General features: G+C 37.7%; 1 protein-coding gene across 4 annotated transcripts in view; it reads right to left on the bottom strand.

The window, feature by feature from the left end:
• Positions 1 to 418: 418 nt before the first annotated feature.
• GREB1 (growth regulating estrogen receptor binding 1) overlaps positions 419 to 25,694 on the bottom strand; it is a 90,132-nt gene continuing 64,856 nt past the window's right edge. For all 4 annotated transcript variants that reach the window (XM_069011607.1, XM_069011606.1, XM_069011609.1 and 1 more), the window contains 13 exons: positions 25,522 to 25,611; positions 22,888 to 23,468; positions 16,296 to 16,398; positions 15,387 to 15,545; positions 13,530 to 13,672; positions 12,649 to 12,810; positions 11,316 to 11,520; positions 10,320 to 10,494; positions 8,520 to 8,738; positions 6,142 to 6,277; positions 5,407 to 5,607; positions 3,784 to 3,922; positions 419 to 2,136 (listed from right to left, as the gene is read on the bottom strand). In XM_069011607.1, the coding sequence (XP_068867708.1) occupies positions 1,973 to 2,136; positions 3,784 to 3,922; positions 5,407 to 5,607; positions 6,142 to 6,277; positions 8,520 to 8,738; positions 10,320 to 10,494; positions 11,316 to 11,520; positions 12,649 to 12,810; positions 13,530 to 13,672; positions 15,387 to 15,545; positions 16,296 to 16,398; positions 22,888 to 23,468; positions 25,522 to 25,611 (2,477 nt within the window). In that variant the 3' untranslated portion in view covers positions 419 to 1,972. The remainder of the gene's footprint in view (positions 2,137 to 3,783; positions 3,923 to 5,406; positions 5,608 to 6,141; positions 6,278 to 8,519; positions 8,739 to 10,319; positions 10,495 to 11,315; positions 11,521 to 12,648; positions 12,811 to 13,529; positions 13,673 to 15,386; positions 15,546 to 16,295; positions 16,399 to 22,887; positions 23,469 to 25,521; positions 25,612 to 25,694) is intronic.

The following is a 25,694-nucleotide window of genomic DNA, read 5'->3' as shown; positions in this document are numbered from 1 at the left end:
TTTGGCAAAAGAGGATGTTAAGAAAGGATGTGATTTATTTTTATTTTTTTTTTTTTTATTTTGTACTGTAGGCCTTTTTTAGTTTCTTGGAGAAAATGGATGTCTAAAGACTGACAAAGCAAATCTCAGATCTAAAACACAGAAAAAATTAATGGACACTCGGTATAAATTAAATATTTGGTTACAGAAAAGGAAATTTCAACCCACTGTCTTTAGATCTGAGTTCTCTCAAAACTGTTCTACCTTTGAGGCTGTGTTGTGTCATAGGTCATTAAAGTAGTACTGTATTTTCTCTTGATCAGTTCAGGTCATTCCTTAATTATATTAACTCCTTTCAGTCAACACTTCTCCTTTGTTTTTTTCCACTACAAAGATGTGTGTACTTGTTGGTCAAGTACATCACCAAGACACACATTCATGCAGTATGAACTTTATTTATAAAGGATGGATTAGATATAAATGTCACACTTCCTTAAAAAAAGTTTAAATTAACTAATCAACTGGTGAAAACTGAACAGTTAATATTATTTACATAGGACAATGCTCACCTTCCTTCACAAAACTTAAAGTGAATTCTCACTCTGAAACAAGAACAATGAAATATAGAAGCACATTGATTGCTAGCAGTTGCCTTGTAGATAGCAATCCACATCTCTTACAGAATTCACAACTCACAGAACTTACATTTTCTCTGTAAAATAACATAAATTAGCTCTTTGGCATAGTCTTACCAATGTCTGCGTTTCAAGGCCAGTACTGTAACAGACTCAGCCACCCAAAAGCATTTCATCTGTATAAAGACAATGATCCCCCCCATTGGTGTATCCATCAAGAAGGGTCTGCCCAAATATTAGATGGCCTCTGACAATGTCTATACTCATCTTTCCTGCACCTTGACTGAGTGATGTTAGCACTGATTCTATAAAGACAAACAGGAAGTTTGCAACTTAGACAGCATTTCCAAACACCAAGACAAAGACAGTGACCACTGATTTCACATTTAGAGCGTACGAAATATCACAATGCCCGGTGCCATTTTAGAACATGGTTTTAGATTTTCACCTGAATTTCTCAGTAAAGTAATCTCCATTTTCTCACTCCTTTGAAGCACCTTGGCAAGAAAATATCCCCAGAAAGTGTTTTGGGAGTGTTTTAGAGCCATCTCATCTGCTTTCCTGAGTGCACTTGGCTCAGCTTGAAGTCTACAGCCAGTCTACAATTCAGTCACAAAACATCACTGTTCTAGATGAAATAAATCACTTGCAGGTCAGTCCCACCATTTGATGCCTTCAGTTATTCAAGTTAATATCAGTTTCAGGTTTAAATGTTCAGATCTCATTTTACCATCATTGTTAACTCTCCTCCTTACGCTAATAAAACCAGACATATAATTATGCTTCTACTCCAACAGTCCTGCATGGTAAAACTACCCAGTGTGGCACTTATTCCAAAAATTGAAGCTCCAACTGAGTTCCTACTATTAAAGAACTATACTTTACAAATCTTCATAAAAGCCTACCTGGCTCAATCAGTAGCAGTATGCTACAGAACTGTAACAACTCCTGTTGCCCTATGCCAACTTTGATACATAAGACTTGTAAACCAAAACCTGCTCCTAAATTTACATTTCCTATTTTTGGAATGTACAAAAAGTTTACTAAAACTTTTCATTATGAACTTGCATGTGGTCTTCTTTGTCACAGAAGTGCACTCATTGACCCCTCTTCTGACACAAAATGCTTTCCACCCTCTGTGTCTCTATCAGGTATTAGGGATGACTTCCATCAGAACATTAAATTAGAAAAGTCACTTCAATGTAGATATGATGTTAAACTGCCTGATTAGATATCATTCTAATAAACAGCAGAAAACAGTCCTGTTTCTGTTCAGAAAGCAAAACCTCTCAAAAGTAATTTCATGAGATAGTGGTAATTAGTGTCTTGTGTCATTCAGGAAATGTGTCTCTTTTCAATTAAATATGTCGTCCAGTCAGGAAGAAAAGTGGTCTGTCCTCTTTGGCATTGGCAGTCTGGAATTCATCCCGCAGCCGGAACTGCCATTCGTCTTCCAGCTCCAGCCGGACAACAGTTTGGCGGAGAGAATTGCGATCCTGGCAAATCACACACAGGGTGGCACCTAAGCAAACAGTTCAAAAGAAACTCACGTGAGTATCGCCTTTGTTCTCAGATCATCCATCTCCCACCGCCCTTTGGCACGGAGAACTCCACCACTTTCACATCAGGAGTAACAAATGGGCTTAGGAGAAAATTAGGCCATGGAGGTAGGACTTGAGAACAGCTATGTTCAGCTACCTATTTGTCAAGGTCTTCTTCTGTAACTTGAGGTACCTCATAAGCATCTAGTAGACAGGAATAGCAGCACTTTCTGTGCTACTTAGGGTAGGAAAGGTAAAATTGGCAGGTCTAAGGAGGTGGTGATGGGTACGGGCAGCAAGCCAGATAAAGCCCTACATCCATTCCTATTGTAGCCGTTCTGATCATTACCTTCGTTGGGTGAAACCCTCACTCAGCAAAACCCACAAGTCAATCACTGTGATGGCTGACTAAGCTCTTTGTGCTTTGCTGCCCAGAAATAGTCTAAACATATCTTTAAAACTAGTCACAAATTGTAGTGGGTTTTGGATTGGTAAACTCATGTGCTGGCAGCAAAGAATCTGGTCTATGTGGCTAGAGACACAGACAAACCCAGAATGCCAAAGTAAAAAAATCATACTTCAGTAACCCATGCCAACTGTCCTGACTGGCATGCTGATAACCACTTTAACTTGCATGCATGGCTTCCTGGCTTCTGAGAAAAGTCCTCCTTTAAGAGGAAATAATTACCTCACCAGCATTCAGTAATCTAAATGAGAGATGCTGAGGTAAGAGGCAATGCCCAAGACAAAAAAATCCTGTGAATATAATAAAAAGAAACAAGACAGACAGTCACATGCTGTTTAATTCTCATGTCACAGGTTAGAAATCCAAGTAGACTGCCAGGGGAGATAGAGAAATCCCAAAGCAAACACAGTTTGTACTACACAATATAAAAATTGACTGGTTTATGCAAAACAAGACTGACTGGTAGCCTCTGTTTTAGATGCAACAAAGAACTCAGCAGTTTATAACAACTCTGCCAGTTTCAAGAGGCACTAACCACGGTGCTCTTCTCTCAGTGACAGATATAGCTGAGTGAAACAGATCCCCAGAGCACCAAATGCCTAAGGTAGTAGCAGAAGGATCCAAAAGAAGCTTGCAATGTGACTGTCTGCAATATAAGTGCAAGTTAGTTGTCTTCACTGCTATTCACCATCATAAGGATTACATGGAGAAACTGGGTATTAGGAACAAATTATAAATGAGCCAGTTTCTCTTTCTAAAAACAGAAAATAGATTTTGATAGAGGCTTGTCCATCACCCATTTTCTATCGAAATTTAGAAAACCTCCTAGAACACAGCAGGTAAATGCTTCATGCATAAATCTTCAATACTCAGTTTTCAAACACAGAGTAAGGAGCTGTGCACATACTCTAGGCATGATGATATGGATCCAACATTCCTTCCCACTTAGAAATCTGCAGAATTTATAGCACTGCTATATACCAGTTTACTACAATGCAGAGCCAGCATGATCAAGCATCAGATTTGGGTGGGATATATAAAGACAAATACGAATACATTCATATACATATATACACATATAGATTTCATATAAAATAGATTTTCCCCATATTCCCAGAGGCCATGTCATCTAATTCTTCGTAATAAAATTATTGCAGCTCACCTTTAAGAAAATGAAACTTCTTCAAAAAGCTAGCTACAACAAAGGAGTCACAGAGGTACAGCAGGAGACCACTGAATGTCAAACCAGAGGAACTGATATTCAGAGAATGAGGCCGAGAACTCACGTAGCAAACTGCAATCTGATTGGGAGAGGGTGGAAAAAAAATAACATCTCTCGAGCTTCCATATAAAGCTAAGAATTTTTATGAAGCTTCCAGTATTTGCACCTGATTCAAATTCAGACTTTCTTTCCAACTACAAATATTGTGAGCCTTATAGTTCCTTCCAAAACATCCCACTACTTATCAACAATATACATAAAGCACAATTCATAACTATGTATTGTTACTATTAATCACAAGGCTTAGATGTGATAGAGCTTGAAAGCTGCAGTAAAAGTAGCTCCCCACAACCATAATGCTGTGACCTGCCCTGCACATTTTAATTATATGTGAGTAAATACAGTAACTGTGCAGTCAGACATGAAAAGGACCCTTAGAAATTCTAAATTTCATTTACATTATGATAGGATTACTCAAGTCAGTAGAATTGTCCATATACATGAATGTATGAGCTTTCCTCTTGCCTGGTTTGTTTTTATGGCTACTCTTGATATCCACTCGATATATAACTGGGAATATTTACAGACCTCTTTCAGGATTCATAAATTCAGATTAAGGAATCTTCCACATAAGACTTTGTTTCCAAAGTGCCACTGTATTACTTAATTGGGGCAGATCCTCATCTGGCATAGGTCAGCATAATTCAGTGGAGGAAGGCCGAACCACAGCAACTGAGACACTGTACCAGTATGCCTATTCCATATTCCTTCAATCCTACTATATCATATTCCAGCTCAGGCATTGAATTCATTTCATGTGCTGAATGGGCTAGAGCTGAAAGGATGCAATGGATGAAGACAGTACAACACCCTCCCACAGAGTTTGTTTTCCCAAACATGGTGGGAACAAAAGCACAAGTACTCAAAATGTTCTGGGAGCAGCATACATGGGAAGGTTATTACACAGCTCTTTGGAAGAGAAGTTCAGTAAATCCAGCAAGACTGCATTTCATTTAGTATTCAAGTGAAGAGGTATAAACAGTGCCTCTCTCCTGAACCACACCACCCTAATACCAAATTTCTATCGACATATTTGAGTTGAAGTACTTGGCTTTAGATCCAAACTCATCAGAGAGAGCCAACAGCTCCTGAGACCTAATGTCAGCTTCTCCCATTCCAACTGGTTGTCTAGTATTTGATTCTTAGCCTCAGCTTATCAGTCTAAAGTGAACTAAAACATCTGAATATATCTGAAGTGCTTTCTAAGGGTTATCTAGTATTTGTAAAATCCTCTTGTGGAAGACATTTTCTGTAGGAAGAGCCAAATTATAGCAGATTGAGAAAACACTTCACAGACTATTTAGTAATTGGGACAATTCTGGGATTGCTCTCCATATACTTTAGTTGAAGCCTCTATGGGACTAAAAATTTGATTTTAACGTTATAGAGATGTACCTCATTCTTCAAAGGCTGTGTAAATATTATAAGGAATAAATCAACTAACCCATCAAAAACAGAGCCTACAAATTTCTAGAGCTACTTGGAGATTGTTTTGTTCAGTACCTGTGGTCCTAAGTTAAGGTAACAGTCCACAGATAGCACTGGATGGCTGTAATTCTTCAGTGAGAGAGGGAAGAAGCGATGGCTGTGATACTGCAGATACTTTTCAAGGAGCAACTGAGCAGGTGCTGCCAGGAAGGTGTGCTTGCTGTCAGGAGCACAAATGTACTGAGCAGGGGAGATTGAAACCGGAGTGTCAGATACCTATGAGGAAGAAATATTTCTCATACAGATCAATCTTAATCAATCAAGTTATACTTACATGAATTCTGGTTGGTATAAAACATAGGTTTACCCTAAAAATCTAAGTTTTACATAAGAAGAAAAGTTATTCAGCCAAAAATATCTGCTACCAAAAAAGTTTCAGTTTCGTAGAACTATATTTGTTTTTATAGTCTTTGAGGTTTCTTCTTTGAACTCAAAATACTCCTACCTATGAAGTGGCATGAAGATGAACAATTCTATACTGTAGATAAAGTCCACATAGTGAATGGTTACTTGGATTGCAAAGAGACACTATACATGTTTTCCGAAGTTTTAAAGGAAAATTATTAAGGAAAGGCGTATTTATGACAAGAATCTTGTGGATTTTTGAAATAAATAACTAAAGAAAGCCCCACGTGGCAGACATTACTGGCAATAGATGGTGCATCAAAATACCTCAGGTCTCCTGGTTAAAAGGTACAAAAAAGGAAAACAGAATTTTAACAACAGTGCAACAGAGGTCTCAGTCCCCACCTTAGACTTTATGTGGAAGGATCGTTGTCCTCCAACTGCAATTTGCTTTTTCATGACATTGAAGTGGTTGAACCGACAGATGAGAAGGCCAGCACTGTGGACACGCAAGTTGAAGTCAACATCATCACATGTAAATCTGGAAAGAATAAAATTATAGCAGGTCAGAGGAATGTTTCTCATCACCCACTGACAAATACAAGGACTCAGAGCCTTTGATCAGCACCACAGGAAGGACAGGTATCAAACATACTGACCCTCCACCAGTGCCTATCAGTTAGTGAAAGGAGCTTCAGCTTTCTAATAATAAACTAAGCTGGAATCAGTTTGAGAAGATCAGAATGAAGGAGGAAAGCACTTAGGGAGGAAAAGGATCAAAAGCATAAAGTGGAAAGGCAGTAAATTGCCAAGGAAAATACCCAGGAGTTAAAACATTTTCTTTGCCTTTTATTAAAATAATGTAGTCATAAGAAATTGCTACATACATTATTACTCCAAATACGGTCAAGGAAATTAATTCCTTTGACTTCCAAGGAAATGGATGAGGCCCTACATTTGATTTATCAAATGCAAAGAAGTATCTGACTACTTATTTTCCCCTCATAATATGAATATCTAGCAATTTTTTTCAATGTTCCTCTACAGAACTAATGTAATTTTATTTTAGAAATGAAAACTATTTGAAGGCAATGAGTCTTAATACAAGAAAACTGCTGGGACATGGGAATATATTAAGCAGAATGAGGCCAAACATCCCTGAACTAAATTTGACATATTTTAAAAATATGATGGAACAGAATAAAAGGTAAGCCCCTAAAGCTGACTAAATTCAAATACTCTGATCTCTGGAAAATTCAGACTCAGTTCTCCATTTTGAATACATTTATTGCAAAGGAAACAGGATGATGTGCAGAACCACTGCATTGACATTTAGGACTTGAGTTCAAGCAAACTGAGCAATCAGTGCAACAGTTGGCATCAGTGAGGAACATGGCATCCAATTAGAGGTTTTTAAAGTTTTGTCTGTGATCTTAGCAATCCCTGACTGACACTGTCTCTGTGTTTTAAAACATACCTTTTTCCTTGCGCAGGCTTGGAATGTCATACAATACTTCACACTCAGCAGTACCCACACACAGGATTACTATGGGCCTTGTGTGGTTCAAAGACAGAGGCAGGAAATGGGTGCTGTGATGTGGCATTCCTGACATTTTAACATTGTTGCTTGTACTCATATAATTTTGCTTTATTGTCATTGCCTCCATTTGCCCTTCATACATTATGCTTCATATGGTAACACAGTTAGGCAGCCCGGGAGCACCATTCTGTACCAGGAGATGAATGGGCAAATTTTAAATGCTCTTTTAAAGTGTCAGGCTGGTGACAATAGAAATATACATCATCTGTTTATTCACAAAATAATGAAAGCAGAATGCTTCCCTGCAGTTATAAGTAAGCTTGGACTTCAAAAGATACCTTCCTGGGTTAGGAGAGTTCTTCTGAAAAGCAGTGACTTGCGGGGATTGAAGAGTTCAGTTACCTGAGTGTAGTTGTGTAGAGCCATTTTAATTACCTGGGCTATTCCACCTGGCTTACAGAAAACCACACAGATTTCATGTCATACCTGCCAGATCCATATGGATGTCTTCTATATTCTAAGGTGCTGAAAGACCAGTTTTAGACAAGTGAATCCCACCTCTAGTGATATGTCCCTCAGAAATTGGGGGAAACCCACTGTTTATTTCACTCAGATCAGTGAAATTCTGTGAGATTATGAACCTAGTGAAAACAGTTCTTGTAACTGTGGTAATATTGTGTATGACAAAATTATAATCTGATATATCCTAAGTGTCACAATAAATGAAAAAGTGTGATTTCTGAGACAGCTGAATGTGAGAAACAACCACCAATGTGAACAAGACTTATTTATTCTTTTCTTCTGATTGTCCTGATGAGCACACATGTAGTATGCTGCAGTGTTGCGCTACTCAGGGTAAAAAGTCCAGATATATATCAGAACAAGATTTGGCTATGCACCATTCATCCATACATCTCTGTTTCCTTTGGAAGGCAGAGCAGGTAAGCAGACAAAAGGGGAAGCACAGTATTTACCAAAGGCCACTTGGAGTAGACCAATACTGCAGGGCACACTGCTGAGTGTGTCTACCCTGTCATACAAATATGACTGTTTTAGTGGAACTATAGAAATTAATGTCTTTTTCCAACTTCTGGCAGCTTGGTAAGGATTTGAATCACCAGTAAGAAAACAAAATCTGTCTGCATGCCATTCACAACCTCCCTAAAAAAACAACAAGAGCTTTTGTAAAACTTCCTTTATTTGGTTCATTATCCCTTTTGAAAGGTGCTAGTGATTCACATACCTGTTCTGATTGTACTGTACATTCTGTGTCAGATCCACATTCAGCATAATGAAGTCATGCACATGGCAGCAGGAGAATGGTTCCTTGATCTCAGCACTGTTTGTTTTACTAGACCATTTCCTCATCCCAATTAGGGCATAATGAGTGACATTGGGAGTTGCTTCAATATGTTGCAGAATTTGCTTCAGGGAAACATTCCTTTCAGTCCATGTATAGTCACTACAATAATTATGAAAATGTGTTAATTTAAAATATATAGAGAACACTCAGAATCTCTTTCACCTGAAGAGCAATTCTTAAGAGTTGGAAGTTGTTATAACTTTCAGGTAGATAACTCCCATGTTGTCTTTATTGTATTTTTTTGTCTCTCATTCTAGTTAAAACTTAAAACTAACTGGTCCTTATGTGGTGGGGACTGGTACGACAGATCTGAAACTTAGTCTAGATCTCTCCAAACATTCACTCAGATACATAAACCTTTAAAGTTACCTAGATAATATTCCAGTGAATCTCGGAGGGTTGCTGATTTGTGCCATAACTTAAGCACAAAGTATTAAGATCCTTCTAGCCCACCCCTAGAGTCCATAAATCTCAGTTTTCATTGAGTTTCATTCTCTGAAAACTTGCTGTAAATTCTGCATGGCACTGTGACACTGAACCGTGCCATAAATCAAATCTCTCCTGATGGGAGAGGATATTTTCAAAGTCCTTGCAAGGAGTTCACGAGAACAAACAGAGACTCTTCCTGGAGTTTCACTGCTGCCAGATAGTTGTTTATTAAGTCTTATCAGAGGAACAGAGCCACTAGCGTGACCCAGGCATAACATAGAGCAGTGAAAGAAGGAGAGAAGTGTGTGTTTATCAAGATATACAGAGCCTTTTAAAGATAATTTAACCAATGGTTACTAAAAATGTACATTATTTTCACTTTCCTACCAATTATTCAGTAACACAGCCAGGAACTGCAGAATTTTTTGTCCAATCATCCCAAATTACTTTTACTGCAGAATAGGGAGTAGTAGAAGAAGAAGAAGAAGGCTTGGAGAACAACAACAATCCTCCATTTTGATGGTTTTTGCTCTTATCTATTTACTGCAAAGAGAAGCCTAAAACCTCTAAATTTTTCACCCTGTGACAATCTTACATAGTAGTCTATCACCAATTCACACCATTGTATTTTCTAGTTCTTATCTGATTGTAGGCAGTTTTTTCCAAGGTTGGAGGTTAAAACAGTGTTGTTCAGGGGGGTAAAAACCCTTCAAAACAGACAGAGAAATATTCTCGGCACTCTGGGTTCCTACAGCACTGTTCATGGAATAGATAAAAATATCTAGCACAAAAAATATTCCAAAGCAATGAGAACAAAAATACTAGTTCAGGGCTTTGGGGAACTTAGAGCCACACAGACTGGGACTGACAAAAGAGCCAAAGGAAATCAGTTGCACTTGAACAGAATTGTCATTTAGCTTCCCTAGAAAACTGATGAAAAATGTACATGTAAGTGTCCATGTTGTCCAGTGTATCAGGGAGCATTTACAGAGTCTGAAATCTGCAGTCCAAGAACCTTAGCTTGGACAGCGATGGCTGCAGGGCACATAAATCCTCAGGGGACAGGAATGGAAAACAGGCACTACATGGTGCTATGCAAAGACAGATGCCTAGAAAAGTACTCTCCTTAGGCAAATAGAATTCTCTGCTTGTACAGGGTAGAAGTTGTAGCATAGCAAACATAATTTCAAAATTACACACAGAGAAAGGTTAAAATAAATCAGATGAAAAAGCATATATTACACTATTTACCTTTTCCTGTCTCCTGAACAATCAACGTCTACTGCATTCCACATAACACAGGAGTCATCCGAAATGACAATGAAAGGCCAAATATCCTGGGGTTTTATCCCCAGCTCTTCCTGCCGATTCCGTTCAAGCTCCAGGTTATGATAAGACAACTCTTTTATCAGGAAATGTGCAGCACCTGAAACCATGGGCATAAACCATCAGATTAAAAGTAGGGGCAGAAATAGTTTGCTTTTAACTCAGAAGCCTTTTGAAGTGAATATTTCTGCAGACAAGGGCGTGAATCACCTTGGAGTTTTTAACACCCCAACATCACCCAGAGCCCAAAGCCTTGGCTTTGTCACTTGCCAAGCAAGTGACTTAAAGAACCACATTGGGAAGGATGCAAAATGAAGTTTGACTCCTGTGGTAAAGATTTGCTAGTGTCTTAAGGATTTAGTAACTACTTCTTTTAACCCAACAAATATTTGTGTCCACTAGCATCTCGTAGTGCAAAGAGTTAGAGATGGTGACTGACTAGCCTGATGACATGGGAAATTGTCCCTGATGATCTACTTTGAATGTTTGTCACTACTGCTGTATATAAGTTGTTCCAGCAGCACAAGCAAAGAGCCAAGCATTTCACAGGTGTCACATTAGCAGAACCTACCTCAGGGATGTACCCAACCAGAGCATCACTGCCCATTCAAATGATACACAAGTTATTTCCAGAAGGAAACAGAGTCAGTAAGTCCATCTGATTTAAAACCTCAGCTTCTTTCAAAGTCAATAGAAGAGAGTTAAGTATTTCTAGGGTGCAACACATTTAGCTTGTTTTAGGTGTCCTGAATTAAGAGAACTGTATCTTCAGCTGTGACACACTGTCTTCAGGAGGAGTCCAGATCACCAGATCAGACATCCTAGCTGCAAGGTGTGTGTCTGCATTTCACTGCTGAGTAACAACACCTCAGGGGCCCAAGTTGCGTGTCCACATTTTTTAGAACTTTTTGTTACACTTACCTACTCCAGCACTGTTGAAAATGCTTGGAAGAACAAGCATGATGTGGTTGGGCCAATACTTCTTATATATGGCCATTTCATACTCCTTGACAACTAAAACATGCAAATGACTGGCTCCATCCATTGCATGATATAAATTGAAAAGCCCATGTTCATGACGACCAGTGGTGGGAGTAAAAGTGGGGCTTTTTATGTAATCTTCACTCTGTAGGTAAGAAGAAGTGTGAGCTTCTGTTTTAATCCAGAGAGAGAAAGCAGAAAAAGATTCTTCAGGAGAATAAACCAGATCCACTGACACTAGACAAACAGACACATTTTAGATTTCCTTGATAGGAAAATAAACAAATTTTGTAAGAGTTGGAAAAAAGAAAGCTCCATCACTTGGCTTGTTTGTGTCGAATTTCCTGCATGTTCACTCGTTGGAGGAAGTAACTTTCAGGGATGGGACTACGCGATTACACAAATTTATTGTTTTAAAATAACAAAACGCATCAGTCAAGGCGTGAGGCTTTACAATACCTCTGAATAATGGTGAAAGTCACAAGATTTAGAATTAATTGATAACTTTCTAATCCAATAGGCACTTAAAACAACACTTTGTTTTGCATTTATGACCTATCACCTGTGGCACTTCTCACTGCAATGCAGCTGCGTTTTGACCAATAAATTCTCATGTCACATACACACAGCTGTCTCTCTTATACCATCTACATTCTTAAACTATATAAAATCACACTATTACATTTAAAACTCTCCACCAGAACACACAGTGTACATTTTACTTATAACTATAGGAACACAGGTTTGTAATCCTTTGTCTTAAAATCTATAAATCTCTGTCAATTAAGCTAGACCTAGTCTCTTCCAGGGTTGTAAATCAAAGCCTCCTTTAACTGCAGGAGTTTCTACTCCTCTGTCTCCCACAGTTTGACTGATGAGAGTGTGGCAGAATGGACAGGATTGCTAAGCTTGACCTGCCAAGTGCACAGGTACCTTGAGGCTAGACATGGAAAAGGATTTAAGTCCACATAAGACAGTAAGAAACACCTTACGCCAAAACTACAGTAAAAATCTTCTGACTGGAGCAAGTGAATAGAAAAAGAACCAAAGGATCAACCTTGATAACGAGCAAAGAAAGAGCTTATTGGTGGCTCCAAAATTTTTTTTCATGTATCCCATTCTGGGAGAAAATACAAACTTAGTATGAGGACATCTTCATTGTCTCTTGACAGTTGGAGTAGCAGTATAGAGAATACTAATTCAACAAATTTTGAAATTGGTGGTGTCTCTCTCCCATATATGGCCATAAATATAAATAAAAATAGCCATATACCTTATCTGTGACTAATGGTAGCCTCATGCTTTCCAGTTGTCTTCCTGGTTGGCTAAAGACAAAATGATGCTCCTTTGATTTTGGAATGATAAAATGCAGCTGGATCTCTTCTCCCAGCATAGAATAGGAAAAGGCAAATGCATGCAGAGTGGACTCATAAATCTAAGGATGGGAAAAATAGGATAATTCCAATTAAAGTCAAACTACAAGGTCTCAGTGTAGTTTATATACATTTACAAAATTTCTAAATAGATTACAGTCACTTACTGTATGGCATTAGATTTTACTTCATTATTCGTAAGTGTTAAGCAACATTCCCTAGGCTACATCTTACACTAAGAAAAAATACACATTAAAGTGTTCCCTCTTCTGAAACAGTTGTTTCAGCTTCGTCTTGCAGATTGTACCAACATAGGCTACTCTTGGCTTTCAGAAATACTGACACATAAAAGCCAGTATTTGTATTGCTGACACCTTCTTCCTCACATTATAATAGGCAGGAAATTAGAGAGTTACTCAGTAAGAGCAAGTTGTACACCACACATAGACTGCTCTGTACTGGACTACTCCTTTATCAGAAGTAGCACCTGTTGCAGTTACTCAGGTGCAAAGTTTACTGGGAAAGTAGTTTTAACTTGTAGTACACATGCAGATCACAGCACTGAATAAACCAGTGTAAATGACACAAGGATCAGTCCTCTGATCTCCCCAAACCTGCAGCCTGGTCAAAGCAGGCAAACCTCAAGAAATAACAATATCTGTAAATCAGCTGTACATATACAACTTCTAAGCCAATTTAAATACAGTGAATGTACACAAACTATGTTTGCATTGTGTCTGCTTCAGCTTCTAATCTGCAGAGCAGCATCTGGAATCTTTACCTGGTACCTGGGATTGAAACCCATATACTGATGACACTGTTCACAGTGATGGTAGGTGTTATATGCTGCATATTTGGACAATCTCATCCTAGTTGTCTGGTGGCACGTGTACATATCTTCCTGTCTCCTGCTCATTGATCTGTCTATTAAGAAATGAAACAAATTAAATGTAACATATATTCAAGGCTAGAATGTACTCTCGTGATAGACTGTTTCTGTCACTGAAATCAGATTCTAGGAAAAATGGCAATATGAAACACGTACAAAACAAACCGTGAATTCATTCTAAGCACAGTATATTTTATAAATTGCAATGTACAGCAAAAGGAACTACAAAGAAGTATCTACAAATTCATGATTATGATAATTCTGTGCAGATTTCACATAAAGCTGAGATGTAAGCAATGCCTGATCATTATAATTTTTATTGTTGCTATTATTGGTTGAATGCTTACAAAAGCAATAAATAGTAAAAAAGAGCCTTATGGCATTTGCCATTCTGTGACAGACATCACAGTAGATTACGTGAAATGAATTTGGCAATTTAGTCATGTTGCTCCTTAGTATATATCCGTATTTTTCAAAGGGTCTCCTTTGTGAGAGACTGAGGGAAGAGATGGTATTCTCTGCTGAAAAGGACTTTGTTGTTTCATCTTTCACTCAGATTTTCAGCATTAGATTGGGTTGCTCAAAGCTGTTCCTTGTCATGTTAAGTTTTAAAAATCACCAAGAATAGAGTTTCCATGATCTCTCTGGACAACCTGCACCATGGTTTGACCACTTTTATTCTGAAAATATTTTTCATTATAATTGTCATTTCCTATATTACAACTTGTGTCTGTTGTCTCTTGTCCTTATGCTGTGTATCTATAACAGTTTGTGTCTATAAATTCCCATTAGGAAGTTGAAGACAGCATTCAGATGCACCTGCTAGACTTCCCCAGATGAAACAAACCCAATTCACTCCCAATTTTCTTCATATCTTGGTGGCTGCTCACAAGCCTCACTTCTCTACGTCAACATCTTTCTCGTATTGGGAAGCCAAAAACTTGACAGAATACCCAGACGTGGCCTTAGAGTTGCCATCACTGAAGAATCACCACTTCCCCTGACCTGTTGCTAGATTATTAGTAAGCCATTAACCCAGTGGAGAACTGGTGACTCATGTTCAAATTGTTGTCGACCAGGACCATCAAGTCACCTTGATCAAAGTTCCTGTCTATAGAGCTGGCCCCAAACTTGTACAGTTGAAAAAAATTATTCTATCCCAAGTGCAAGGGGCACATCTGGTGAACTGTTCAACAGGATCCTGTTCCTGAGGTTTCTTCCTGGAGGTTCCACTTCTCCAGCCTGCCAAGGTCTTTGTGAATTGCAGTGTTACCTCCCTGCTACCCAGTCCCATGGGCTTGTGTATGTCCAGCTGGCTAATTCAGAGGACTACTTCACACATCAACACTCCAGGAATCTAAATCTGGATGTGGTCATCTCATGCTTTCCAAACCTAACCTAAAACCTAAAAAATATACCTATAGACACTTTTGAATACATAACTAACTTTACCCACATAAACCACTTCTACAGAGCAGGACAATCCCACTTTATAAAACCTTCAAATACACAAACTTATTGAGGAATTGGAGCTTTTTTAATGGAAGACTACCCATATAATATTCCATAAGTCATTTATAAGGGTCATACTCTGGTACCTCATCTGGAAAACTTGAAATCCTTTTTCACTATTGCTTAGTCAAAAGCAATTCTGATATTTTAACTCTGCTTAAAAATTTAACAGGATTCTTACATTAAAAGCAAATACATACATATATGTGTACCAATCTAGATTTTTAAAATTCTAACCTTCACTGTTTATAGTCTGAAGCTTTGAACAAATCAGACTTGCATCTTCGTATTTTGGATCATGGATAGTGTAGTCAAAAGGCATCTTCTTAAATATCTCCAAATCTGGCCACATATCTCCAGGCTGATGGTAGTATTGATCAGATTCTTCTTTTATGTCTATGATATTATTGAAAAATAAGAATTCAGGATTTTTTTAAGGTCTTAATATTGCTATAGATGGTTTTGCTGCACCTATTATTCCTGCTTCATTTTTTCTTTCATTAATCTGATGACTCAGTATCATTATGCACCAAGAGGTAAACCTTTGCACAAATGTACCTCACACCTCAACACAACTCTGCCTTTTAAAAATTATCTTCACATCCTGTCTGAGCTACAGAAATACATCTGGAAACACAGAGGAGTAATACAGTGTAAATAAAGCAAGTATGGACTAAAATCATCTGTCAGAGACCAGAAACTTTCTTCCCTCAGGTAATCTTGTGTACTTAGAAAATATGGCATTACTCCTCATGGTATAAATCTGCCAAAATTTCAATCATTCCTTTTATATACTTTACCACAAAACTTCATTCCAATTCTACACTGAAAACCAGTGGCTGGATATCATTTAATATACATAAATGCTATGTATATAAATGCTGTTGATCTCTTTCCACCAAAAACAGACATATGTTCTTTGCTTACAGAGAAGATGACTGAATTCCAAATGATGAATAAAGAAATAAAATATTCTTATGTATCAGTTGAAGATCACAGAAAATTTTTCTTACAGTACTTAAATAATGTAAAGTAATTGCAAGTGTGACTAGCATAGAATAGGCATAGAATATACAGACAATTATATTTCAATTTAGCATAACAACTTTCTATTGTCTCCAGAGTATCTTTATATCAGGAACTTACTAATGTTGATTTCTTCCTCATCATAAACATCCACTTCTGTCAGTCTAATCAGCATTCGGGACAAAATACTGAGGAATTGCAGATAGGCACCTGTTTTCCCTATCTGTAAACATATAAATCAGAAAAAAACAAAAGTAAATTTTTGCTTTTCACCAGGTTAATTTTCCACATATCTGGAAATTGTAGCTGTGGTGAAACTGAATATTAATATTCAGTGCTTGAATATCCTTGTATTTTTATATTCCTTGGCACAAATGAAATGTTTAATGCTCAACAGTTTTATTCTCTCTATGCAGGAGCCTAGGTGAAAAATGCATTTTATATCACAGGTCTAATTACAGGTCCACAGACAAGAATTTTATCTCCTGATGCTATAGCTTCTACACAGGCAATGAATGATTTAAAAATCCATACAAGCTCATAAAATGTACAAAAAAACCCTCCTTGAATTACAAGATAACTAAAGAATTACCCCAACCCTTTCATTTCCATGTGATTTACCGGTACACTGCCTGCTGCTGAAGTACAGTGACTATCCTGAGGAGTAAAAATGGCAACAAATCCCTGGGAGAGCTTGTGCTGGGCACTTTCACTCCTGAAGGACACAGTACATGCAACAATGTGCTGTTCCACCTCTCTTGCTGCAAATACATTATCTCCCTTCCAATCTTTTTAAAATTACCTTTTTAAAGTCCATTTTAAAATTATCTTAAGAATATAACTTTCTCCTTCCTTTTTTTCCCCATCAACACACTGTATAAATTTTCTCTTCATTTCACCAAATAGTATTGCTGCAAGGTATAAGCCACAGCCAATGATTTTCTCAATGGATTCTTCTGTCTTTCACATGTAGTTTGCTGATGATAACATCAAGTAAATAAGGCCATATATAAGCAGGAAGCTTTACAAACCATGAGTGTGTGTGTGTGTGGCCTGTACAGGGGAGGTTAACGTGTAGATCGGTTCCAACACATTGTGCAGCAACTGATTTCACAAAGTGGCATCCAATTTTGGATTAAGTCTATATCACTACTGAATTGAAAACCCAGCTTCACTTCCATTACTGCTATGACATGTCAGAAGCCTAGCGTGTTGAATTGCTAAACAGAGTATTAAAGTTACTATTTTCCATCTATGTCAAGAAAAAATTTCATTTTCTCTCAACACTTGAGGAAGGGAGGCTTTAAATTCGAAGCAAGAGATCAGACATTTGTTTTGGTCAAAGCTCACTGTCTGATGTTTTTAACATATCAGATTGCAGTTTGAACAGTTGCTTGCAAAGGGTGTATAAGGGTATCATTATCCCTGTTGATAATCAAATGTCAGTACACAACTCTCTGTCATCCTGGAACAATACAGATAAAAAAGTGACTTTGAATAGAGGAAATGACAGCATGGACTATAATCAGCCCGTGGACCAGATGTTTCTAACTCACAGTTTTGTTTTCTATGTAAAATCCATTGAAACCAATGAGAATTTTTCCTCTGACCCTGGAACAAGGTTTTAAACTTGGCTGCAATGGCTACTGACTGATGAGCTAAAAAAAAAACCATCTTATTTTCCCACATTTGAGGCAAACAAAGAAAATACTTCCATTTGTTTTCCTCATGTCTAAGATTACCTTTTTTATTCTCTTATAAACATACTCTTTTGAAGTGCCTCTGATCATCTTTTCATTAAACACAGGGTAGCTTGACAGTGGATTAACAGTTCCCTAATTTCAAACAAGAGATCATTTATCAAAAGAACACCTGTCTGTTGGGGTTGCTCCCCCCTGGCGTGGGGTCTGGGGGGAGGGGACCCTGGAGTAGAGGCATGGCCTATGGGGTTTCCCTACTCCCTGGTCAGTCTTGTTCCCCACTGGTTGTTTTGTGTTCCCCTGCCTGGAGGAGGACCCTGGTTGTCCTGTGATTGCTCAGTTCTTCGGCAGTCCCCGGCCATGTGGCTGGAGAATAAAGATCTCTGAAACATCTACCAAGAGTCGGTCCATACTTCTTTCCACGGGCCTCGCTGACTAATGCATGTTGCAGGACACCCCACTGCAACACGTGTCTCCTTGATATCAGGTATCTATATAAAAATTTATTCTTAATCTCTTGGAAGTATATACTTAGAATTGTCAACAGAACAACAGGCTGAAAATCTTACTTTTTCCTTTTGATCATGAAAATTTTATTCTATTAACTCATCTCTTTTTTTGTTTCCTTGGGGACCAGTCTTTGCCAATGGTTTTCCACAATGTTGGAATGATGAGGATACTGCTACGTGGTGCTGAGATGAAAAGCATCAGTCAACTGGCTCAAGTGTACACAAAGCTGTAGGGTCATGAGTCAAAAATGCTGGAAACCAGAGGATGACAAGTGCTAAACCACTAAACTGAAACACATGCACTTATGTTACTACATGCATCAGACCTTACCCAATCTCATTATCTGGCACATTAAAAGTTTCCAGTTCAGTACTGTGAGCTTTAGGAACTGCTAGATATGAGCAATGCTGTATGTAAAAAGCTGTTGGGAACTTTCAGGAATCTCTCTCTCTGTGCTTTCAGAATGTTTCCCTGCCAGGACAGAGATTGGGCTGAGCACATGCAGCATTTATATCTGGACTCCACTAGCAGATTTGCTTGTGTTTGCTGCTCAAGAAATGAATTGGTGAAAGAGAGAACACCTTTTCCAGGTAATTTTGAGAAGATTTTTTTTTTTTAATTGAGAAAAGAGTGACTTCTCTTTTACAATCAGCATTTACTCCAGAAGGGAAGAATCTTGAACAAGTGAATTTGTAGCATGCCTAGATAGCGAAATGCACCTTTAAAATTAATTGCACTGTTTTTATGTGTACCATCTCTAGGCAAAACAAAATAGTGATGCCTTTTCCTGGTCTTAAAATCAAGAGTCAAACACAGTTAGAAGGGAAAAAGGGATTTTACCTTGGTATTTATTTTAAGGATCCTTAGATGCACACATCCAGGTTGAATGCACTGAAATGCACACTACAATGCCCACTCCCAAAAGATCTGATGTATCATCATTATAGGTCTTACTAATTAGCATATCTATCAAAGATTCCCCAATGAGAGGCTCGAGTGAACCCCCCTCCCCAAGGAACCTTCCCCTGGATGGTTCTATCTTAGTTTACAGATGTGTTCTGGAGAGGACCTTGGGGTCTGGGGCACACTGATCCCTACCTACAAAGCTTCTAAAATGCTTAGTCTCCTAGCTGAACAAACAAGTCCAAGAATGTAGGCAAAAAGCACTAAGAATACAGAAGTTGTAAAAAGGTATAACAGGGGTATAAAATAAAAGGCAAAAAATAATCATGGCATCAGTTGCACAGAGAGTCTTTCTTTGTTGGAAAGTACTGAATAGCTGTCAATAAACCCAACTTCCACATCTCTCCAAAGAGCCCCTGTCCCATCTGTCATTAACCCTTTTCCAGAAGTTTGTGCACTGTAAGTAGCTGCAAAGAGATCCTGCACGCAGGATATGTACACCTTTAAGCATAAAGCTCTGCATCTGCCTATCCTCTATCTCCCAACTGCAACAAATAGGAGATCTGAAAAGAAATTTTAAGGTGGATACCTGAGTGGTCTTCAGTTTTACATGGCTTTAGGGAAGCCAAGCACAATGCTGTGCTGATCCTAACTAGTGACTCTGGGCTAAGCATGATATTCTAACAGTGACAACAACTGGTAAGGAAGTACTCTGAGCAAGGTCCTTTTCCCCATATCCTGTCTTTGCTCTGGATGCCAAAGTTGCAAACAGATGAAAAGACTGAAGGAACCTAAAACTGGGCTGATTTTTACAATTCCTGAAAGAAAATGTACATGAGAGGTGCCGCTATGACAAACAGCTCTACTTTCCAGAAAAAGGTTCCTCAAATATGTGGCAGTGCTCAGTGCTCTGTAAGATAAGGCACTTTGGGGGCAATATTCCGAAATAATGGAAGTATTACTCTAATTTGTTCCTGTCTACCTGACATTGGAAGACAGAAGTCTGAAGAATCAGACTTGGAAGAAGAAAATCCCAGAAGACAAAGAAACAAAATCTCAAATCTTGTAAAAACTGATGATAACCAAGGAATTTGGGGCCTGCAGAGATTTAGGGGTTTTGTTTGTATTTTCATCCTTAGTTCCAGAGATGATTTGACCCATAAAATACTAAGAATATGCATACCCTGCAGCTCTTCATTCATGAAGAGTGTAGCTGTAGTAAGAGGAAGGAATATGAATTCAAATTCTCTGCAGAAAATTCGAGGTATAAAGGTCTAGTTTTTGCAGTAAAGACATATGTTACAAAGAGGAGGGGAAAACTCTCCAAGGATTTTGACCACTGAACTCTGCTTGCTATAGATATCATGGATAGAGTGCAAACCAACTAAGAATCTGAGAGAGAACATTCCAGTCAGATAAATTGCATGTGTGCTTCTATGCATTCATGGAATGACATCCAAAAGTGCTGTTGTAGAAGGTGTAGCAGTAATGAGCTTCCCTTTTTAACTTCTTCCATATGCTGGACACCAGGACTAGAAGTACTTTATTATTCTTACATGTTGGTATAAAGTATCATCTGATTTCAGGCTTCACTTTCGGAGAAATACAGTAAAAGGGGAAATAATTCCATGAGGCTTTTCTGTTTTAATTTCCAGGTGAGACAGTTCTTCACATACCATAATAGTGGTTTTCAAACTATGGCCTGTGAATCAATGCTGATTTGCAGAAAACATGCTGATGATCCACAGACAGTTGGTCAAATGTTGATGGCTCTTCTCCTTGTTTCCACATGCTACATTCTTCTAAAATACAGCTAGTAATAGATGTATTAAGTATTTCCCTATTATTTTTATTACATAAGCTGAATGGTATATACACCCATTGTAGCAAGATGTTTAAAAAAGTAGAGTAATAATATGGGCAGCAGTTTTCCTCTTCAGGAAGTGTCTTAAGACATGCTTGCTTCATTCCCTGGATGTGGTGCCACAGGACTGAGCTGTGCTCACCAATAGGTTCCATGCTTCAGGAAAATGCTAGCTCTAAATTGAAATCCAGTTAAAAAGCAAACATATGAAACCTTGATTTGCAGTTTGGGGAACTTTAAGATGAATGTTCTGAAGAAAAAATATTTGAGTGAATTTAGAATTCTGTATAGGCATTTGCTTGGGTGCACCAGGGACTAGACATCAAGTCATAGATATGATGCATATTGCTCATTGTGATGCATATTAAATTATACTCACTAACCAATGGCTTCACTTCCAAGAGATGAGCTAATTTACAGATAAATTATTCTATACCTATCCAGTTTTTGCTGCATTTTCTAAAATCTATTATAAAAATAATGCATTTATTGCCTTCTAATGTACATAACTGTCCTTGTAAAACATATCAAGTCTTCCAACAGAACATTTTGACCAGTGTGCAGGGTAAAATGTCTCTGTGAGAGAAGGGTGAGCATATTTTATTACTAATTACCCTGACAGTGAGAATTATAATTTTGATTCACTAATGTGCCCAGATTTCTTCCTCTGTTGAATTAGTATTTTTAATTTTAACCAGAAAATTGCTTCCTGATTTAAATTTTAGTACAGGAATTGCTTCCTGATAAAGAAAGCAAGTACTTCCTAATTCTTTTGAAGATACTACTCTGGCAGTCTTATACTTTGTCTGACATGTTACCAACATTCATCCATGAGCTGTTTAATAACTGTTTTCATTTCTGCCTACACTTCTTGATGCAGGAAGTGTTAAGTCCATGTGAAAGGTTAATATTATTCTTTGAGTTGATGTTACAATACTGGAAATATCTTTGTCTTGGTTTGCACTTATCCCGTTTGACTTCTGAGGTTCACAAGAAATATATCTGCTCTCAGTAGGCACAGGGCCTCTTCCTATCTTGTTGCTTCATGCTTCAGTAAAACATGAGAGGCACAATATTACCTTTAGCCTGCAATGGGCACTTAACTAGGAGATACCTTGCTCAGGATAAGTGCTAAACATTCCTAGAGAATTAAGATGAGAATTAACTTCTTAGAACTCGACCCATTTCCATGTATCTTTTCAAAGTAATTTAAAAACTCCTGGATCAGCTACTCATCTTGTTAATATGGTTCTGCTACTTTGAACTAGCCTTCTTGCATGTATTATTTACAACAGCTTCTATTTCTGTCTGCTGTGCAAAGGAAACAAAATAACTTAATTATAAAGTCCCAGCTGCTTTCATATTGATCATAAGAAAGTGGCTTTGTTAAGATCCTTGATCTTTATTTAAAATGTAAACGCATATTCAACTTTAACCAACTAAAATTATAAATTAAATCTATCTCTTTAACAAACTATCTTTAAAACATTTTAATGGAGAGAGACTGACAGAAAATGAACATTGCTGCAGCTTCTCTGTATTGGAACTCAGGCTAACAGTAAAGAAAGGAAGATATTTTTTATTAGAAGGGATTAGGAAATAAAATATAAGTAATTTACTCGCCACAAAAAAACACCCCTTCAAGTATGAATAATAATAACTAATTTTTTTTTCTGAGATTATGATAAAATCAAACAAAATAAATCAATGTTAATACCTTGTTCTTTTTACACACCTGTGGTGGCCCACTGAGCAGCAGCCTCCTTGGGTGAAAGGTGTCCATTCTGCCCTCATTTCTGTTGTTGTAGTCCATATGGATTGGCTTGGGAACTGTCCATTGGCGGTAGTATAGAGACTGCTCTGTGCACGTCATCATCTTACTCATAAGAGGACGAAAAGAACTTGCCCACATAACAGAATGGTAAGGCAAGAGGGAAGAGGATTTGGGAAGTCCACTGCTGTCTGTAGAAGTAATAATGTCATAAACCAGTTTGGGCAGGAAAACTATGGGAGGCTGTTTTGATGCTTTGGTCATGGAGCATTGAGAAGTCTGTAGGATGAAGGAGTTATGAGTAGGTGCAGAGGAAGAAGAAGAGGAGGAGAAAGGTGAGGAGGATGATGAGGTGATGGAGACTTGGGCACTTTTTATGTTTTGTTTCATATCCATCTGTTCAGTTACTGGTGGCAAGTGTTTGCTGATTGTTGTTTGTGCCCCCTTGTCTACCTTCTGCTTCTGCCTTTCATAGTTGTTTGTAGTTTCTTCCATGCTGTTGCTTAGGGCTTGGGGAGAAGATGACTCAGTGCAGAATGCTGTAACTAAAAAAAAATTTATATTTCAACACAGTGCAAGTATCTCTGCTAGTCAAGGCCGCAGTTAAACAAAACACAGCAAATGATCATCTCGATACATTGTCCAGCAAACACTGCAGTCTTGCTCCTCTTCTTGCTTTGACCTTCCTCATACAGGAAGCCACAATGGAACTAGTTTGGAGTATTCATTTCAATGCAGAAAGTGGCTTTTAAAGTACTGAAATGCATAGGGAAGATGTCAGTGATTGTCCTATCCTCTGTTTCCTTCATACATTCCTTACTTAAGGTGTTCACCAGATAATTTAATCACTCAAGACAAATACAAAATTGCTGAAACCATTGTTTAAATGAATTAAAGAAAATAAGTATTTCCAGGCTATTATCCCATCACACCACACAAGTCTACACAGACTGACATCTAAAAACAGTACTCTGAGTCAGCTCTGCTCTGCCACCCATGTGTGTGTCACTGCAGCACTTAGGCTGATCTAATAAAACCTGGCAGCTCTCAAGTCCCTGCTGCTACATAATGCATTAGTGCATTCATACAGCTTTGGGTCAGCTCAGAGAACATACTGAACTCATGAATGTTGGCCATGAATATGTGATGTAAATACACCTCACAGACAATTGCTGATTTTCTGAAAGCTGTATATTTTTACCCTATATATTTTAACTATAAAGATTTCTTGAAAGTTTAATACATGTTAAGTGGTTCTGAGCATCTTTAATGCTTAGTGAAAGAGGACATGCAGCTAGTTCACAGTCTTCAAAGTAGATTGAGAACTGCTTGTGGAATCAGACTACACAAGGTATTAGAAATATCTCCCTAAGACTGACCATAGATTAAACCAGATTTCCTCTCGTGGTGAAAACAATTGTCCTGGCTCACAAAAAACCCCCATATTTGAATGAAAAAAAGTCAGTAATTTCTCTTGATTTCAAGAAATAGTAAGATATCCTCTAACTGTCTATTAATCTAAAATAGTCAGTAAAAACCATTAGCAATGAATACAAAAGTATCACCAGCACCATGATTGGTGTAACCATGCAAGTAACACCACTGTGACATCCCTCAAAATACCAGTATCCAAGGGCATGGGAAAAAAAAGAAAGGAAAAAGATTTTTTTAACCACAGATAAACTGAGGGCACAGAGCCACGGGCAGGCCACACGGACACTGTAAAAATTATGAGCAGCCCAACTTCAAAGAAGAAAAAACATTTTGAAAATAAAAGTGATGAAGCTTATCCAAAGTTTTCAAGATGTTTTTCCTTTTTGTAACCACCACTGTGCCTGTAGAAATCAAAGCCCAAATATGCATGTCACCATGTTGCAAACTACAATAAGATCAAAAATAATTTACTGTCACTGACAAAAAAACAGTATGTTTTAAAAAGCTTCATGACATTGCAACTTTTAGGAAGTTATGGCACAATTTATATTCCTGACTTTTTTTCAAGTTTCCTCTTAATATTATCTACATTAAAAGCAAATAAAGTTATCAGACAAAAGAGTTGTAGTAGTTCTCAAAATTCCCTCATGCTTTCTACATCAGTGTGCGGATTGAAAAGAAACTGTTTAAAAACTTATCCACCCCAAAAAGAGCTTCCAAACAGTGTAAAATTAATGAGCGAACATTTTAGAGCAAAACCAAAAAGTTAAAAATACCAATGAGAAGGAGCATGCTTTTTCTTTCCTATATTAAAAAAAAAAATTAAATGCAAAGCATGTTTCTTTTTTCATAAATTGTCATAGCTTCAGTGAACACACACAGCCATCACAGTACTAATCGAGGATTTATACCTCAGTGTCACATAATAAGAAGCACCTACTTTATGCACCCCATCACATGATAATTTTTCAAGCAAGAAAATACCCAATTTCCTATATTTCAGAAGTCTAATTCTTACTTTTTTTTAGTCATCTTAAGTGATCCCATTAAAATAGGCCTTATCAAAACCTTAGGGATTTATGCCTTTTATTATTTATCTAATAATAATCTAGGTCTCTCTTATGTCCTAAACTTAAATTAACAGAGATGATCTTATGGTCTTACTGGAAGCTTTTGAAGAGAGAGATGAAGATGCAGAGTCATGGGAACATGATCTTTCCCTTTTCATAGGACTTCTCTTTTCTGAAGTAGAACCTGTTTCATGAATGATAAAGGGAAAACAAAATCAAAATATAATTTAGGTAAGCCTGCAAGTCACAGCTATGTTGTCAAAGTAA

The sequence above is a fragment of the Aphelocoma coerulescens genome, chromosome 3, assembly GCF_041296385.1.
Source record: "Aphelocoma coerulescens isolate FSJ_1873_10779 chromosome 3, UR_Acoe_1.0, whole genome shotgun sequence".
Lineage (NCBI taxonomy): Eukaryota > Metazoa > Chordata > Aves > Passeriformes > Corvidae > Aphelocoma > Aphelocoma coerulescens.
The sequence above is the reverse complement of the archived record's forward strand: the minus strand, read 5'-3'. Positions and strand labels throughout refer to the sequence as shown.